Consider the following 18692-nt stretch of genomic DNA (forward strand, 5'->3'; position numbering starts at 1 on the left):
CCTTTTAAGGGTAGAGGGAATATTTCTCAGGAAGGTAAATATCGATCATTGGTTTAGACTTGTGATTAATTATTCCATTATTAATGTCCAATAAAGACCACAGGCTGCATGCTATAACTCGCGATGAACCAGAAAAAAAGCCCGACACCTTTCTGTGGGCCATCTGAGAGTGGAGGCTGGTGGGGGGTAGGGAGGGATGAGAGAGGGAGAGATAGAGGGAGAGAGAGGACTGTGAGCGCGCGTTCAGGCAGGACAGGAGGGCGCGCGGGACATCAGCACACCGGCCGGGTCAAGAAGCTGCAAGGATGGAGATCCGACCAGACAGGTTTAAGGCGGTCGCGGGAAAAACTCTGGGGAAAATTCACAGGTACACACCTATTTTAAAATATTCCTCACTCCACCTCAGACTTTCCCCCGTTTTCACGCTTTTTCTGGGGATAGTTTTGTTGTGCGGGACACAGCCGCTCATCGTGCTGCGGGTTCCCATCCTCTCTCCTCAGACCGGTAACTCCGTAGTGGGAGAAAAAGTTTCTGGGATGTTGGTTTTAACTGGGAGAAGAGGCGACTGATGGCTTTAAGCCGCAAACATCATGTGGGTTGCGGCAAAAGTCCAGCTTTGCGCAGCGCACAGTGCGGTGATTATTGATCATACAGGAGAGTGTGAAAGATGCTGATATCGATGGAGAAAATGTCGGGCTGTAGTTTCACGGATAGTTCCGTTTTATTTGGTACCTTGCCGGAAAACAAACAAACAAATGATGAAACAACCACAGCAGCGCGCAGTGAAAGTGCAGTGAACTCACTGTAGAGTGCATGTGGGACCAGGGGTTGGGGGACTAGGGTTTTTTCTCGTTGTGGTTTGATGCTTTATTGCGTACTTTTCCTCTAAACATCATTAATGATGCTGTTGCTCTTGCTAGATTGGGCCCAGCTCAAAATGGACTGAGTACACTGGCGTTACAGGCGAGAATAAAGTGCGGTTACATAATGTTTCCGTGCGTTATTGGCAGATGGAACCAAAGTCATTATCTGTTTTGTAACATTTAAGGGAATCCTCTGAAAAGTTACTAATGTCTTTCTTTGATCAATGAACCATGAGATCTCAGGCTATTGTTCATCAGCTTTACCAATTAACTAACTAAAATTGAATTAATTGTATTTAACAAAGCTAATGCTGCAACCAGTTGGTTGATCAAGAAAGAGACAAAGAAACCACAACAGCAGTAATTATTATAGTTTATAAAGCTGAAGGATTCATTGATTAGTCATGAACAGAAACTTAATTGGCAACTATTTTGATAATCAACTAATCTTATTTTTCTACAATATAATATAATAATTTAATATTAGGTCTTGCTCACAGCTTTCTTTGTCTTATGTACTAGAAATTAAATATCTTTCGTTTGTGGACTTTTGGACAAAACAAGAAATTTAAAGATGTTACGTTGGACTGAAGGAATTTTTTTGGTACCATTTTCAGAAACGATTGTATATAGTAATAAACCGAAACCTGTACGTCTGCATCACCTCTACACAAAGTGGCTCTATGAGATGGTTTGTGAAGAAGGAGACCTTGAAAATGTTTGTGCCAGTGTAATTTCTAAAGAAAAACATCACTGCAGTCTCTTATTCATAAATGTGTTCAATATTGCAAATGAATTGCATATCAATACAGAAGTTCCAACTCAGATTGGTGTGCTGACAATATTTCAATAAAAAAAGAGAGATTAAAGACACTGATAGAACCTCATGCAATAACCTTTGCTTTAAGCTTTCGCTCTCCCAGGATTTGAGGTAGCAACCAAACGTATAAATCCCGTCCTGAAATAGCCTGTTTTTCAGTCCAGATGTCGAGCCACGCAAATCCCTAAACTCTCCCCTCCCACTCACTCCATCCCAGCCCATGTCACTTCCTCCAGCCACTCCCTCCTCCTCCATCCTCCATCCATCCATCCATCCATCCATCCATTGAGCTTTTGAGACACCAGCACAGACAAGTTTCAGCCTATCAGGGTGTCCCAGATTAACGGACATGCAAATCTCAGGCTTTTTCTCTCTTACTGGTCGTGAGCCGTGCATGTGCGTGGCACAGCTGATGCTATGAGAGATGTGATGTATCAGATTGGATCCAGATTGGTTATAGTGGGTGTTTGCTCGGCTTAGCCAGTGAACTCTGGTTTAATGTGGCCGCAGTGTTAAATGCAGGCAATGGTTTCAATAGGAAAAGTAAACGTTATTTTATTTGGAAATTGTATGTTTTGAGGAATGCATCTGTGTGTGTGTGCGTGTGTGTGTTTGTGTGAATATGTTGCATCTTGAACAGAGGACATCCCCGCAGTGTGTGAATAGATGAGTGTCTGTGTGCAATCTCACCACCTCTCAGACAAAATCCCTCCTGATGAAAGCAGCCAGGAGTTCATCTATTATTTAAACATTTTCTCCATCAGAATGCATCTCCTGTTTCTATATTAAACTCCACTAGGTAAGCATAAACTCAAGCACTGTAAGGTCAAGTGCACTCTACGTCTCTAGTCTTACCATTCCATCTTTTAACATCTTCAAATTAATGTCTACATTTTATCTATCCATCTCCTCGTGCCAAGGAACTACTCCTCAGCACTACATGAAATATGCCGTCTTCTCATCAGCATTTTGATTACGTGTAAAAGTTTCTAAAAACAAATGCCACATACAGGTTTATTTAAAGACTTTTAAATTAATCTGCCTTTTGTTTGCATCAGTAGGATTGCATGGCCACACAAGGAGAGCTTGTGTTTCACTACTCACAAGGCAATACAGAATATAACAGGTAATCCATTTTTAATCCACTTTACTTGCTGTGGAGTGCTACATTTTCAGTAACCTCACGAAGTGGTCTGAAAAATGTTCTAAATAAAATATTCAAATTGTAATGAGATGAAACTATGCTTATTTATTTGTTACTATTTATGCTTTGTCAAACTACAAGAACTGCAAGGTACTTGGCATCATTTGAATCATATAGCATTCTTATAAATGTACGAATTATTGTGAATCACTGTATTATTTATTACACTATGTTCTTGACATTAATACTTTAAGTACACCCAGAGACCGAGCAGCTTTGCTTCTTGGCTTCATTTCTCTGTGCATGTGCACAATCAGAGGGGTTTCCTGATGAGTGATGGGTTTGTATCCCGTTTTTTGGACACCTGTGAAATTTAATATTGCAGTTAACTTACTTTAGTCACTTTTGCAGAATACACTGTAGGTGGTTGGACGGCCAGAGGTTAATATTTTCATAACGAAAGAAAAAAAAACGATGACGAATGCAGTGCTGTGAAAAACAAAGGAAAGTCCATTTTAACAAAAGACCTCACATCAGTTTAGGGATTGTGATGATTACAGTACAAACACTGTGAATAATGGAAGTTCTAATGTTACAGCTATTGAGCTGGTTGTCAGGTGTAAAGATGACTCTACTCTGCTGGCAGTCATTGTAGTTGAGGCAGAAAAACATCACTCAGTGAATCCTGGGAACCGACAGCGTGCTCTTGGAGTCTTTTTGAAAAGACTCCAAAATGCCACATTTGAGACGCTTCTGCTTTGTGTCTCCCTGCCTGTCTATGCCGGTGTGTCACTCTGTCTACATGTAGTGTTGTGTGTGGAAGAGGCTACATATACACAGGTTTATTGAAGGGTCTACCCAGAGGATGGATGCATCAGAGCTCAGCAGTTTGGAAAGTCAACTGCAAACACTCAGCATGCGCGGTTATTGGCAGCAGTGCTGTTGTATCCATGATGTCAGCAGTGCATCAGTATTTTATATTTATGTTGCAGACATGGGTTCTTGGGTTTAATGCCGTGGCACAGAACAGAGCTGGGAAGCAAATAAACAAGAAGAGAAGAGTTTTTTTTAGGATATATATGTTATGACCCCCCTGGGTTTATCATTAAGCTGTCTAAAAGTGGTAGTGAGAAGCAGTGTGTGCATTCAATCAGCACACACACAGTGATTGAGCTCTACTATGTGAGTATTTAGATAATAAGTCTATGAAGGTCACACGTGTGAGTGTTTGAATGTTATGTGTGTGTGTGTCTGTGTCTGTGTGTCCACAGGAGAGAGAGAAAAAAAAGGCTTGTGACAGGATGGGGAGGAGGGTGTCTCCCTGGGTGACACAGTCCCACCGAGACCCAATCTGTTCACTTCAGGGAGAGTGAGAGGCTCGTGGAGGAAGGGGGAGACACCACTACTGAAATTACTAAAATATCTGCAGAAATTTCAGTTTGAAAATTAAAAAAGACCTCAAGCTACCACCCAAACACCTTACCTACAAATAGAGGGGAAATAAGGGGGAAATTATTTTTTAGAAAAGAGGACAAGAGAGGGGCTGACATTAGGAAAGAACAGCATAGTTTACATACAGCACAATGAACTGATCCTACAATTCAGCACACGGATGTGGACAAATAATGACCAGGGCGTCTGTCGTTATATAATATTTTTACTGTCGACCTCCCTTGCTGTCTGTCTCTTCCTCTCCATCATCCTCTTATGAGAGGATTACACAGAGCGCTCTGTGAATTGGTGAATTTAATATACACGGTAACAAAAGTCCCAGGTCACCAACCAGCACGTGAGAGTCACAGTGTTTTTTGTCATAGCTCATATATTATTGCAAAATCACAAATTAGGTGATTGATCAACAAAAAACTAATCTGCAACTGATAATAATATAATAGTCAAACAATAGTTTTAGTAATTTTTTAAGCAAAAATGCCAAAGCATTGCTGGTTACAGATTATCGGATTTGAGCATTTGTTTTTCATATATATGAATAAACTCAATATATCTTTTGGGCTGTTCATTTAATAAAGTATGTTGTATAAATACATCATTTTGGGCTTAATGAAAATAATTGTTAGTATTAGTCCCACCTTAAGTCGAAAATGCAAATGAGCATTGTTTTAGGCAGCTCTACTTAAGATAAGTTAGGGTTAGTGGCATCTAGTGGTGAAGTTGCAGATTACAACCAGATGAATACAGCTCAGCCTTCCAAGGTGTAAGGTAACAAAAAAACAACAATTCTTATTTTCAGGTACACTACTAAAAAGATACCTAGGAATATTATATTTAATTTCTGCCAATAGATCCACCTCAATGTTACACAGTTAAGTTTATAAAAGCACTGAAGTTTTTTAATTTGTTAGAATAAACCACTATGGACTTTATCAGGTTGACTTTTGCTTCCTGTACTCAGGTGACTAGCACAAATATGAGCTCAGTTTGAGGTGTGAGTAGTTACTGAGTCTCCACTGAGCCTGTTACTATTGTAATTATGATATTTCAGCGAGCCTGAGGTCACGGGACTCCTGCCTGCTCACGCTCTCTGGCTCATTAATTGTTGCCAGCTGAGACCAATCAGGTCCTCTCTCTGCTAACAAGAGACGCTACATCAGCTGAGTGGCTGTGAGCCTCACATGGAGGCAAATGTCCACTTTTCTCTGTGTCTCATACCTCTATTTACTCAAAGACGCAGCCTTTTTTAACAGCCAGAACAAAACTGCAAACTGAAAGTAGCCTCTTTTTATTATCACATTAAAACACCATATCAGAAGAGGGAGACCCTCAGCTAGTCAGCTACTGTGAGACACTTACACACATTAGGGTGAAATTGCCTTTTAGCAAGAAGCATCTGTAATTAACGGTAATTTTTGCTGTGGGCTAGCCTCGTTAGCTGGTAGCGTATGTGTAGGTGTCAGGCTGCAATCTGTCGTGAGGTTTAATGAGGATCCTCCTGCAACCTTCACAAACTCTGAAGTAGGATACTGAGCTCCACTCAGGGGGCAAGTCAGCACATTTGTTCAGTACAGAGAGGACAGCAGTGTGAGTGTGGCCAACTGATTCAACAGAAAACCATGTACACACCTTCCTTTGTGTCACATCAGCTTTGTGATCAACTTATTGCTTTGATTTACATAACTGGTAACAATTTAATCACTCTGTCTCTTGTGTTTGATGCACTGTGAGTCATTTTGTTCACACCACTAAGTCAGTCAAACACAGATGAATCTAAGGTATGAAATATTTACCCAGCTCTTTCCCTAGAAGAATATGATGTGTTTGTAACAGTGGGGCAAAGCATTGCAGAAATCATTCAGTGTTGTTGAAAACATAAAATAACTGCATTCAAATGAAAGCAATCTGATTTACAAAAGGACTAAAACACTGCATCAAAGTCCAGCATGATCTCAGCAGTGTGTCGTGATAGAAGGAGACGCATGCTGAACCACGCCCGGCGCTAGGCTGTCCTTCCATATTCATTTCCGGAAGTAAATCATTTTTGTAATCCTAATCTGAATGTTGTGACAGATTAAGAGAGAGAGAGAGAGAGAGAGAGAGAGAGGATGCAGCCTCTCTAATCTCTTGCAAATTCCAAAACGTTGCTTTAAGTATTACTGTTCTGTTGTCCATTGTGTTTCACTTGAAAAGTACCATATTTCACAATGGACCCAGGTTTAATTAATAAAACATTATATTACTACATATTATTATTATTTTTTATTATTTTTGTTTGTTTATTGACTCATTGCATGGATGTATAAAGAGATTATGCAGAGTCTGCTGTGTGGAAATGGGGGAGGGAGTGAAATCCACATGCATAACTAAGAAATATAACGACTGGAGGGATGAGAGTAAATGCAGAGAAGCAGACAGACAGGCTAACAGATAGATAGATAGTGACAGATTATGGTGTAAAAGCTAGAGTGAATTATTTATCGCACCCAAAAACACATCAATAATTAACCAATGTCAGAGTCTGACTTGTCTTGTGTTGCGTGAATAAGTTATCTTGGAGGTTCAGTGTGCTGAAAGAGATGAATTGTCATGAATGTTTGCTTGAAAAACAGAGCGCAATTTAATGCAGTAAACACATGTTTTGCAAAGTTATTGAAGCTCAGAATTTAAACTATATTTAAAAAATGCAACCGTCCTTTGTCACATGGAACAAATCCTTGGTGGTGATTGTGCCTGTTTCTGTGCATAATTCTCCAGCTCACTGACTAACTGGATCAGCCCAATGGAAAGTGGACGGCTGACACACAACTGTGCTTTGCCGTGAACTCACACATACCCCAAAAGACACACACACTCAGGTTAAAAACATATATATACTGGAGAGTGTGGCACTATGACTGATTTAATCTGAGGAAAATGGATCTGCAGAAAGCGTGTACTTAAGTCTGCCGTATGCATGTGTGTGAGTGTTTAATAGTGGGGGTGTGTTGTTGAGAGTATGAGGTTATGATACACAGATGGCCGCTCTCCTGACGTCTCTGTTTGACTCCTTTGGAAAAAAAGTGACTCTGCCATTTCACAAAAATGGTCTTGCACAAATTGAGAAAAAGCATAAAATAACAACACATGTTGGTCTCTTCTTAGACAAACAAGGTAAATGCAGGAGTTCCTTGGTTGACAAAAAGAATAAAATTTAGACAAAAAGTTAGTGTGTTTGACAAAATAGATGTATTTTGGGAAAAACGCTTCAAATATTGATCACACTCTTTTGCACTTCAGTGACTTGATCGTCAAAGTGATAGCAGGCTTGTTAAACAGGCCATCTAGAAGACAAAAAATCATGCCTTTCTCTACTCTCATTCTCTCTGTTTCTGACCGTCTGAACAACCTCAAAGTATAATCGCACACGTCTGTCCATTCAGTGATATGATGTGGGTAGATGTCTGTCTCCAGAGAGCTACTCTTTGTGTCTGAGAGGACATCTTGGACAGCACAGTATGGCAGCCCGTCCTGGGCGTCGTGCAGGTACGGACACTGGGGGAATGTGCTGTCGTAGCTGAGTCTGCTCCTCAGCTAGTGACAGCTGCTTCCACACTCTGGGACACGCTGAGTCAGACACGACCCCAACATGGTGCATGTTGTCTATATGGAGGTGTGTGTTGGTGTGTGTGTATGTGAGAGAGAGAGACAGAGAGAGAGACTATGAAAAGTAGCCATATTCTACAAACGTGTAAAGAAAAGATATATATTACTTTAGCCTCAAAATAACACGGTAACCCCACAAAAAGTACACAAAGAGAAGACTCGTGATTATCGTCTTGCTAAAGATGTTTGATGACAGCAGGCCACCATGTTTCCTGCATTTCAAGCCTCTACATACAAACTCACCTGACCTGGAAATGTTCCCCATACTCCTTTGAGCCACTGTTTCCATGTTATGCAAGTTTTTGCCCCCAGCGGAGGTGTGACCACACTGTCACCGCACTCTCACCTCTTCTTCTTACCTACATTTTCATGTCTACATTTGGGTATTTAAATGAGCAGATATTAGTTCTGAACCATTTGCATGTATCAGCAAATTATAAATGCCAACAAATAGAATTCTATGCATAATATATTTTTGCTATTGTTGCACTGTTAAAGCAGATCATCCCAATCAGGCTGTGTAAAGAATCAGTATTACAGATTCATGGTACCCTGTTATTCCGTGTTTGCAGAGGCTGGCTTGTAGTTCTCCTTTCCTTCATGCTCTCTCTGTCTCTGTGTCTCCTCTCAGGCTGATTGAGAAGCGGCAGCCCAATGGAGAAACCATTGAGTTATCAGCGGAGGGCCGTCCTGAGCTGGTGGAGGAGAAGGAGCTGCCAGTGGTGGACTGTACCTGCTTTGGCTTGCCAAGGCGGTACATCATCGCCATCCTGTCTGGCCTGGGATTCTGCATCTCTTTTGGCATCCGGTGCAACCTGGGTGTGGCCATCGTAAGCATGGTCAATGACCACACTGTCTACAAAGGCAACAAGGAAGTACTGGTGGTAAGTGGCGAAACCGAAATCAAAGGTTTTGTACTCACTTTTACTGTTTCAGTCTGTCTTTGATTAGGACATTTGAACTGTTAGACAAGCCTCATAGATTTGTTTCTGTTTTCTTTATACCATCACAAATAGTTTGGAAATCTATCCTGGTCCAATTTGCAACTTGTGATGTAGAAACCACAGTGCACATACACTGAGAATGGTAGTAGGAGACATCTTGTGTCGACAGGGAAACTTTAGAAAGAAACTAAATATTGATAGATTCTGGAACTTTTAGTAGTAGATGCCCTTTTAAGGATTTTAATATGTAAATTATACTTTTTTTTAGCTGAAAAAACATATCAGACAAACATTATTGTTCCAAGAAAACTATTTGTATATGTTTTATTACATGTATAAAGCAGCTCTTTAAGTTAAAGCCATACATCTTTTCTTCAGGCTGCACAGTTTACCTGGGACCCTGAGACAGTGGGGATGATCCACGGCTCCTTTTTCTGGGGCTACATCGTCACACAGATTCCGGGGGGCTTTATATGTCAAAGATTTGCAGCCAACAGGTGAATTTACAATATTTTCTCCAATATGGGCTTTACTTTAATCTGGTCTACTATAAATTGGTTGATTGGGTAACAGTTGGGTAATTGAGCTGGGTGTGAAAAAGGGAATCATTTGGGTAATTGTTTTAATCAATTCCCACAGAGTAGTATCAAAATACACAGAGATTCTCAAAAAAACACGACCAGCCTTTTGTCAGTGCAGCATTTGTGTCTTCTTCGTCCTTCTTCTGCTGCTGTTGTTGCTGTTGAATATTCGCTCTAAGGCAGCTTGTTTGTCTTTTGTGTGTTTAAGAGTGTTTGGCTTTGCCATAGTGGCCACATCCACCCTCAACATGCTGATTCCATCTGCTGCTCGCTGCCATTACAGCTGCGTCATACTGGTCAGGATATGCCAGGGCCTTGTTGAGGTACAGTATGTGTCTGTGCTTGCAGGACTCTGTAAGACTTTACCTACATGCATGAGTGTTTCCCTGACTGTATTGTGTCCTTCAGGGTGTATCATACCCAGCCTGCCACGGGATCTGGGCCAAGTGGGCGCCTCCTCTTGAGAGAAGTCGATTAGCCACAACAGCCTTTTGTGGTAAAGTTTCATGACTTACACATTTCCCCAAAATTCAGTATTTCCTTCCTGCAAAGAGGTTTAAAGAACTGAAGTTGTGGATTTCCATGGCCACTTTATAACAATATATATTAAGTATTTTAAAGTGCAAAAAGTATCATATGATCATAGGAAGAATGAATAATAATATTTTCTTTATGTTTGATGCTTTCTAAGGATCCTATGCAGGAGCAGTAGTTGCCATGCCTTTAGCTGGGATACTGGTGCAATACACTGGGTGGTCTTCAGTATTCTATGTGTATGGTTAGTATTCTTTTATTCAAATAAGTGTTTGCTTACTGAGGTACTATTGGCAGTTCAGCCAAGTAAAAATGCATACTCTAACACTCTTATCTTAAATACCAATATTTCCAAATCCATTAAAGGTCCAGTGTGTAACATTTAGGAGGATCTATTGGCAGAAATGTAATATAATAATAATAGACAGGTTTTTATTAGTGTATAATCACCTGAAAACAATCATAATCTTTTTGTTACCTTAGAATTACCCTTTTATATCTACAGATGCTGCACTATAGATAGGGCTGGTCACATATTTTGTGCGTTTCGTGATGTTGTAAAACTTAACACAGTTGAGTTTCACAACATTAACAGCAAGTCATGTATCTACTTCTCATTTTCTCTCTCTTTCTTTTTCACTACTGTACATTTAACTCTGGCTCTCTTGCTCTTTCTCTACTGTACTCACATCTGTGTCTTTTGCTTTCTCTCTCTTCCTCTCCCAGGCAGCTTTGGGATATTCTGGTATTTGTTCTGGATTCTGGTGTCGTATGAGAGTCCCGCAGCACATCCCACCATCACGCCGGAGGAGAGGAAGTACATTGAAGATGCAATCGGAGAATCTGCATCATTTCTTAATCCTCTCCATGTATGGCCCTTTGATCTTCATGTGCAACCTATCAATCTAACACTGAGAATCTCTTAGACCTACATACAAACACAGATAGTGTAGATGTCCTAGAGATCAGTAATATCTTCTTTTTTTTGGTGGCAGAAATTTAAAACCCCATGGAGACATTTCTTCACCTCCATGCCAGTCTACGCCATCATTGTGGCCAACTTCTGCAGGAGCTGGACCTTCTACCTGCTGCTCATCAGCCAGCCAGCCTACTTTGAAGAAGTCTTTGGCTTTGAGATCAGCAAGGTGAGATTATATAATCTATACAGACTTTCTTTACAGAAGCGATAGTTTGAGAGTTGGAATATACCCACAGCTGCAGACACCTAATGTAGCCAGCAGCAGTTTTACTGAGGGTCTCGGCTTCAACTGGAGTTAAAGGGAAATTCTGTTATTTTTTATCCAGGTCTACTAAAGGGTTTGATTACTATAGGGTTTTCTTGGGCCCACAAAATAATACAATGTAACCAAAACTGTTGCAGAATGTAAACACTTTTTATTGTGCACACTGCTAATATCAGGATAGTATAGAAAAGACATTTACGATGTGTTGTGTCAGTGTATTGTGATGAATAAAGTGAGTGTGTATATTTGTATAGTATTGCCACCATATAAACTGTGTGGACCCCAGGAAGAATAGTGACTGTTATACAGAAGCTGATGGGGATCTTAATAAATAATCAAACAAACAAACTCAAAGTATTTAACGTATTTAAATGTTCTGTTGCACAAGAAACAAATGAGTTACAGCAGTTGTTTTAGCTGAGCAATAGTACAGTGGTATATGAACAATTCATATCATACAGGAAATAAAAACCAGTATTCCTGTTCATCCAGTGTAGTGTCGAGCACTGCTGAGTCTTATTATCAAGACTCTGGCTGTTCTAACTGTGGGTCATAATAACTTTACGCTCGTCACCTCAAAGCTTTTTAAATGGTTTATTTAAAATGTAACTTTATTTGAAAAGCTTTAAGAGCCTTGTATTTGGTATTTGAGACCTATTTCCCAAATCCCTACAATAGAGTTGATTAGTGCTACATTATCCTTACCTTTATTCAGAACAGTCACAATTAAGAAAATAAGACCCAGGTTGAATTCCCTTTTCAGGTGTGGGTTTGTGTGAATCTGATCCTACATTTTATGAGCAGTTTCCGACAATTCAACTATTAATAGAGTTCCAGCTCTACAAAGCACCTGAGAGTGACGATTACAGTTACCCCCGACACACTGAGGTTTTTGATAAAGTAGTTTAAATGGGCTGATATGTAAACAGCAAGCTAGCTTATAGTATGGAGTCAAAAAGATAAATCTAGTTTGGATGTCAAAACTGAACTTTCAACTTTCAGCCTCTCATTGTTATACTCTAGTAATGAAAACACTGTTCTCGTGTCTCTTTTCTCACACACTCTCTGTCTCCTTTCTTCTGTCAGGTGGGCATGGTGTCAGCTTTGCCCCATCTGGTGATGACCATCATCGTGCCTATTGGAGGCCAGCTGGCAGACTACCTGAGAACCCACAACCTGATGTCCACCACCAACGTCAGGAAGCTCATGAACTGTGGAGGTGAGAGTGTCAAACAGAAAAGGGTGACAGTTGGAGGAGGGTGAGACGGAAAAAGAAAGCTCAAGACTACACATCTGTCTGGATAAAGTGTGGCACAATATCTGCCCCCTGACATTCAGACACAAGCACATCAATTAAGCCGAACTGTCTTCATCTTGTCATCAGGTAGACATTACATGAAGAAAGATAAAAGACTTTTACAAAATATCAGCAACAATCCTCAGAAACTTTCTGAGTGACGACAGGAATGCAAGTGTGGTTTTTATGTATTTGTTAATGGTTTACATAATTCTCCTGAAATCTTAAGGACCTGTAACATATAGTAACATTATTTGTCTGGCACTTTTTTACCCAGCAACACTCATTCACAGTGTTTGAAGTGCAGCAGCTGCCTGTAGTGGAATCATTAATATTTTTGTATTAGTATTGTGGATAGTATTTGTTTTTGATGTGTTTACGTGGACGTGTTCCAGGTTTTGGAATGGAGGCCACCCTTCTGCTGGTGGTGGGATACTCTCACACAAAAGGAATCGCAATTTCCTTCTTGGTCCTCGCTGTGGGTTTCAGTGGATTTGCTATCTCAGGTAAAAGATGTTATGTATGCTGAAACCCTGATTTAAACAGATCTACGGTTATGTCACCTTTCAACAGTGTAGCTCTGAATGAGTTCAGTGTAAATGATCAAATCAACAACTGATGAGATAAATTGTATGTTAAAAATAATTAGTTGCCCATGTTTAAAAGCAATAGTTTGACATTTTCACTTGCACACTTTCTTGCAGGGAATTACATGCGAAGAACAATACCACTCAGATATCTGTCTGTTCAATATATAACACATTATATCTCGTCTGGTAAATCTGTTTAAAAAAAGGAGAAGACGAATTGTAAAAACTGAAAAAAACGATGTGTTATGTGAAATGTTTTAGGAGGGTTGTGTGTCGTACTGTTTCTTGCGAGGCAAAGAAATAGTCTGAAACATAACCACTATAAAACAACAAACTGTCCACTGTGCCAGGTTAGCTGTTTCCAGTCTTTATGCCAATCTAAGCTAACCAGCTGCTGGCTGTAGCAACATATTTGCTGCACACACAAGTGTATCTGACTTGCTGACAACTCATGATGATTAAAAATGCAACAGTAAATCTCTCCCCTAATTGATTTCCCTTTACTCTTTTGTACTCTATTGTTTTTTTTTCTAACCATAACCATGAAAATCTGCTTTAGTAACATTAAAAACAACTTTAGAAACTGGTGGAAATGATGTATGTTTTGTTCTTTCTCTCAGGGTTTAATGTCAATCACTTGGATATCGCCCCTCGATATGCCAGCATACTGATGGGCATCTCAAACGGGGTGGGAACATTATCTGGAATGGTGTGTCCTCTCATAGTTGGAGCCATGACCAAACACAAGGTAAAAATGATTCACTTGTATCAACTTCACGATGCCATGTATAAAACTTTAAACAGTATTCATATTTAATGAAAAGGAGATTAGGCAAACATGTTCTTGGACTCACTTCCGTTCCTTTTCAGACACGTGAAGAGTGGCAGGGTGTCTTCCTTATAGCTTCCCTCGTTCATTATGGAGGAGTGGTTTTCTATGGTATGGCTTGACTTTGAATATAGTATTTGGGGAGGCAGGTTCAGAAGAGCTCTGTCTGAACACTAATTATATTTTTTTCTCATTAGGACTCTTTGCATCAGGGGAAAAGCAGCCGTGGGCAGACATAGAGGACACCAGCGAAGAGAAGTGCGGTATTATTGATGAGGATGAACTGGCCAATGAGACAGAGGAGCTCTACCGCGGAGGCGGGCAGTACGGAGCCATGAGCCAACCAGCTGTTGGTTCCAACGGAGGAGGGGCCGGAGGAGGAGGAGGAGGAGGAGCTGGGCCTGGATGGGTGTCGGACTGGGACAAGTCTGAGGAGTATGTGCAGCCGCCTGGATACAACTCTTACATGTATGGGGGAGAAGAGGAGAGGGAGCTGACATAGAAGAGTGACATGGTTCAAGTTTAAAAAACAGAAACAAGATAAAGAAAAGAGGAAAATTGTTTTGGGGAAAGGGATTGTAAGAGAGTCACTGCTATACTGAATGGACCTGCTGTGTGCTTTTGTACAATATTTACAATTGCACAAATAATAAGTATGGATCTGATTCATTCCATTGTGTGTGTTTGTGTGTGTTGTTTGTGTGTGCGTGCGTGCGAGCGAGTGTGTAGGCATGTGCATGCTGGTGTTAGAGTTGTTAATGTACACATACACATACAGTATTCATTTGCAAAAACTGAACTTATGTCCCAGATTCCTTCCTGGTCCTGAGCTTGTTGTGATTGGCCAGGAGATCTGTTTCCACATCACTGAGGAGATTCTGTGTGTGTGTGTGTGTGTGTGTGTGTGTGTGTGTGTGAGGTGGGCTTTCTGCCTGTACAGCAACTCTCTCAAGCCACTGGCATTGTCTTGTATTTAAATTTTTATGTGTGAGCCACATGTTTACTTTTTTTGCTGGGAAAGCACCTTTGGGGCCTCTTGAGCTTAAAAAATTGTCCAAATTACTAAATGTGAAGTCATGACTGTACCTTGCTCACACTCATGTGTCTAGTCTGTATTACCCTGAAGGCTCACAGACCTAATAGAAGTCATATTGATCATTTGATAATACATTTCTGCATTTGATCAATACACAAACTAAACACAATCATGCCCAGACATTGGAGATGCAGTCATTTAACTTTCCTTTACCTCTAAAACATGTTTCCAAAGCATTCATAATTCAAGGTATGCTTGCATGTGGTCGTCAACATGGGTTCATTTATGTGGAAAGAATTTGGCGTGTTTTAAACCACTTTCAAACTATTCAAAGAGGAAGAAGGTGCATAGGTGTCGTATCAGTCCGTGTATGTGTGTGTAAAGCTGTTAAGGCTTGTGTTGCAACCTTCTCCCCTTTATGTGTGTGTGCATTTGAATGTGCAAAGGTGTGTGTTTGAGCACAAAGCTGCATGTGGCGTCTAGCTGAATCTCACCTGGGTCTGACCTAACTAGGTCAAGTCCATCCAGGCTCATGGGTCACATGAGTAATCATCTGACATTTGTGACTTTCCATTCGGTGTGTACGCTCCCATTAGAGAGGTGGCCCAGAATGACAAGTAGAGTGTAATAGTTGCTGTACTGTTTCACTGCTTAACCAGTGAGTAACATATAATATTCCCAGGCATCACAGCACATGCTGCCTCTGTTTCTGCCTTTTTCTGTGTCTCTGTGGCGGCCTCTCCCTCTGTCTTCCTCCCTGCATTTAACAGGACGTTCTCCATCTTCTCCTCTGTTTCCATGTCTTTACTACCTACACGTCAGTCATGTTTGAGTTTGTGGGTCAGAGCTTTTCAGATTGTCTATGTGTGTGTGGGTGGGTGTGGGTGTGTGTGTGACAGTGAGTGTGTTGTTGTGTTGGGTGCAGGTGCTGAAACATTGTGCGGTGAGCATGTTTTAATGAGCACAGCAGTGCAGCACCCCGCCATCCCTCTCTTCCTTTTACACACAAACACACAGGATGCTAATTTCATGCAAGCACAGTCAAGTGCACCATGCACACTGTGCAGAGGGAGTGGTGGCACACTATTTGGTATTTACATGGCTGTCAGTGTGAAGTGCACCCATGGAAACAAGGTGGGATTAGGAAGGATCTATGATCGTATATTCACTAATAAAGACCACGCCCATGAAGATATGGATTTAGAATTGTTTATTGCATAATAGGATAGAGAGGGAGATGGTGTAGGAGGGATGGATTGAAGATCCGGAGGGAAGGGTGAGGGACAAAGGGATGAAGGTTGATGGATGAAGGTATAACGGGATGAAGGGTGAGGGGTGAAGGGTGAAGGGATGAGGAAAGAAATCAGGGTTGTGGTAGGATGGATGGATGAGTATGTTGATGGACCAGTGTCAGCTGGTGGCAGGAAGAAAGGAGAGAACTATGAGAGTTGCTTTTCTGAGTACGTACTGTTCTCGGATTGGATTGAGCCCCAGTGGTTCCTGTATTTGAGCAAAGGTCAGAGAGAAGAATGGGGGGATTTGAAGGGGAGGGATGTAACAACTGATAAAGTGTGCGTAAATACTTTTTGTGCAGCAATGGGTTGTGATCGAGGCGTGGTCTTTGCTCTCAAGCCTAGTTATCAAACTTAATTCATCAGTGGGTGTGTTAAGGTATGGTAACAATCATGGCCAGTCACATCAGCTCCTCTCGTGTTAAACCAGGAGTGGAGAGTCCAAAGTTAGAGGACGCTAACATTCTCATACAGGAGAGGAACTGTCATAATGTACGGGCTGCACAGTACAACTCTTTGCGCCTGCACATACAGTAGATAGAGCCAACATACTCAGACATGAAACGACGTGTGCATGCACACACACAACTTCTGTATTCTGTGTGTACTCACAGGTCATGCCAGCACGCAGTATTTTTTTATTTAAAAGTACATTTACAGATGGCTCTTTTCCAGACACGTATTGAGGGTTTGTGATGTGAACTAACTATTGTAAGAGAGAAAAAATACACTGCTGGAATGTTAAAAATAATTTCTGTGATTCAAATGAGGGTTTAATGTTAAAATGTGTTGGTATGTCAATAAATGATTTTAAAAAAGTGATTAAGGCAAATTGTGTTTTGAGTGAAATGTCTAAAAGACATGAATGATTATTCCTGTGAACAATTTTATTTTTAAGTGTTGTATCGGTGTATTTTTAATCAAGTTTCTCTTTGTCTCAGTTTATGGCTGTTCCAATGTTGTCCTCCTCTTTCTTGATGAAATGTGTGGTGGGAATCAGTGTAGAAATAAAAAAAGGAAATGATCATATTTAAACATGCAAAAATGTTCTATGTATAAAAGATGTATATGTGAGATATCCTTGTGTATAATAAAATTCAAGCAATTTAAGATGATGTCACTATTTCAGCACCATCATGTCATCATGACGCGTTAAATTAGTGTTGAGTTTTTTTTTACATCATTACAGCGCAAAGTCAGTTTTCTGTCTTTCTCTCAGGACAGATGGATGCAGGATTATCTCTGTGATTTTAGGCAAAGATTAGATAGGAGAGCAGATGCACTCAGTGGGAGAGTGAGGGAGAAACAGGACGTCACAGACAACGGAAGTGAGGATGACGGACCAGAGGGTGGGGCCTGCTCTCTCTCTCTCTCTCTCTCTCTCTCTCTCTCTCTGTGTGTGTGTGTGTGTGTGTGTGTGTGTGTGTGTGTGTGTGTGTGTGTGTGTGTGTGTCCAGTGCAGTATAACTCAAAGTAAACCTTTAGGAAGCACTTTAAATCGATATACACACTCGAAATAGATATTCAACTATTAATTAAAACATCCTGTTTGAGCCTCTCTCAATCCTCCCTGTAAATATGAAGAAACAGCATTATAATACATTTTACAGATTCTGAAAGATCTCTACATGTTGTTGAATAAGTTTCCCAGGAAATGATGGTGAAGTCCTCGGTGCTTTTAGTTTCTGATTGCTTCAGTTTGATGTTCATTTTGAAACAGTTAAGGGAAGTGGTATCGGTCCTAGGATTGTGGTCCTGCAGCCTCCTCTACTGCAGCAACATGCTACTCCCATATATACTGTCAATGGCTACTCCTCTCTTAGACTAATTTAATGTAGCGCTGCAGTTCAGCCCTGTGGCCACTAGATGGCGGAAAAACACACGTAATTCTATATACTCAAGTCAGCCTAAACTGCATTGCGCCTGGTATGAATGAACATCTCTGGAGGGGCGACATGTTGAATGTGGGTTGAATATTCACTGTCTTTGGTTCTGAAGGACTTATCTGGGTCTTTATCTGAAAATACTCCACTATGTTCACCAGCTAGTTAGATCTTTGTCCTCTGGTGCAGGCTGGTTTCATATAAACTCTACATACTGTAAAAGCAGACGCAATACCAGATGAACTTTTCCGATGAACATTTTCTGAATAATAATAATAATGTTCACAGCTCAATGTGTAAATGAAGGTGGGAAAACATCCTTAAAGATATTATATAGAACTACATGATCCAGGAGTCCATAGTGTTTGGAGCTGGTTGATAATACAGACTACAATAGCACTCACATAAGCCTGAATACTGTTGTTGATAGTCATCAGTATAGATAGCTGAACGATGTGGAGTTGAGAAGAACCATCTGTGTGAGACGTACAAGTTTGCCGGAGAGACCACGCCCAATTAGGGCTACTCCTAATTGCGA

The 18692-nt window shown here is 40.7% G+C and overlaps 1 protein-coding gene across 1 annotated transcript; it reads left to right on the forward strand.

The window, feature by feature from the left end:
* Positions 1–223: 223 nt before the first annotated feature.
* Positions 224–17386, forward strand: slc17a7a (solute carrier family 17 member 7a). The gene is made up of 13 exons (XM_051387916.1): positions 224–367; positions 8556–8808; positions 9247–9365; positions 9658–9772; positions 9858–9945; positions 10141–10227; positions 10710–10852; positions 10979–11128; positions 12314–12446; positions 12920–13030; positions 13735–13862; positions 13985–14054; positions 14141–17386. Exons 1-13 carry the CDS (start codon positions 306–308, stop codon positions 14443–14445), a joined length of 1764 nt encoding a protein of 587 aa, XP_051243876.1. The 5' UTR covers positions 224–305; the 3' UTR covers positions 14446–17386.
* Positions 17387–18692: the final 1306 nt, after the last annotated feature.

This window comes from Dicentrarchus labrax, unplaced genomic scaffold, assembly GCF_905237075.1.
Source record: "Dicentrarchus labrax unplaced genomic scaffold, dlabrax2021, whole genome shotgun sequence".
Lineage (NCBI taxonomy): Eukaryota > Metazoa > Chordata > Actinopteri > Moronidae > Dicentrarchus > Dicentrarchus labrax.

Bases quoted from the DNA above. Each gene is read 5' to 3' on its own strand.
- slc17a7a (XM_051387916.1), top strand. From the start codon at position 306: ATGGAGATCCGACCAGACAGGTTTAAGGCGGTCGCGGGAAAAACTCTG. The intron at 9,946-10,140 runs GTAAAGTTTCAT...ATGCTTTCTAAG, and splicing joins AGCCACAACAGCCTTTTGTG to GATCCTATGCAGGAGCAGTA. The intron at 13,863-13,984 runs GTAAAAATGATT...GTTCCTTTTCAG, and splicing joins GAGCCATGACCAAACACAAG to ACACGTGAAGAGTGGCAGGG.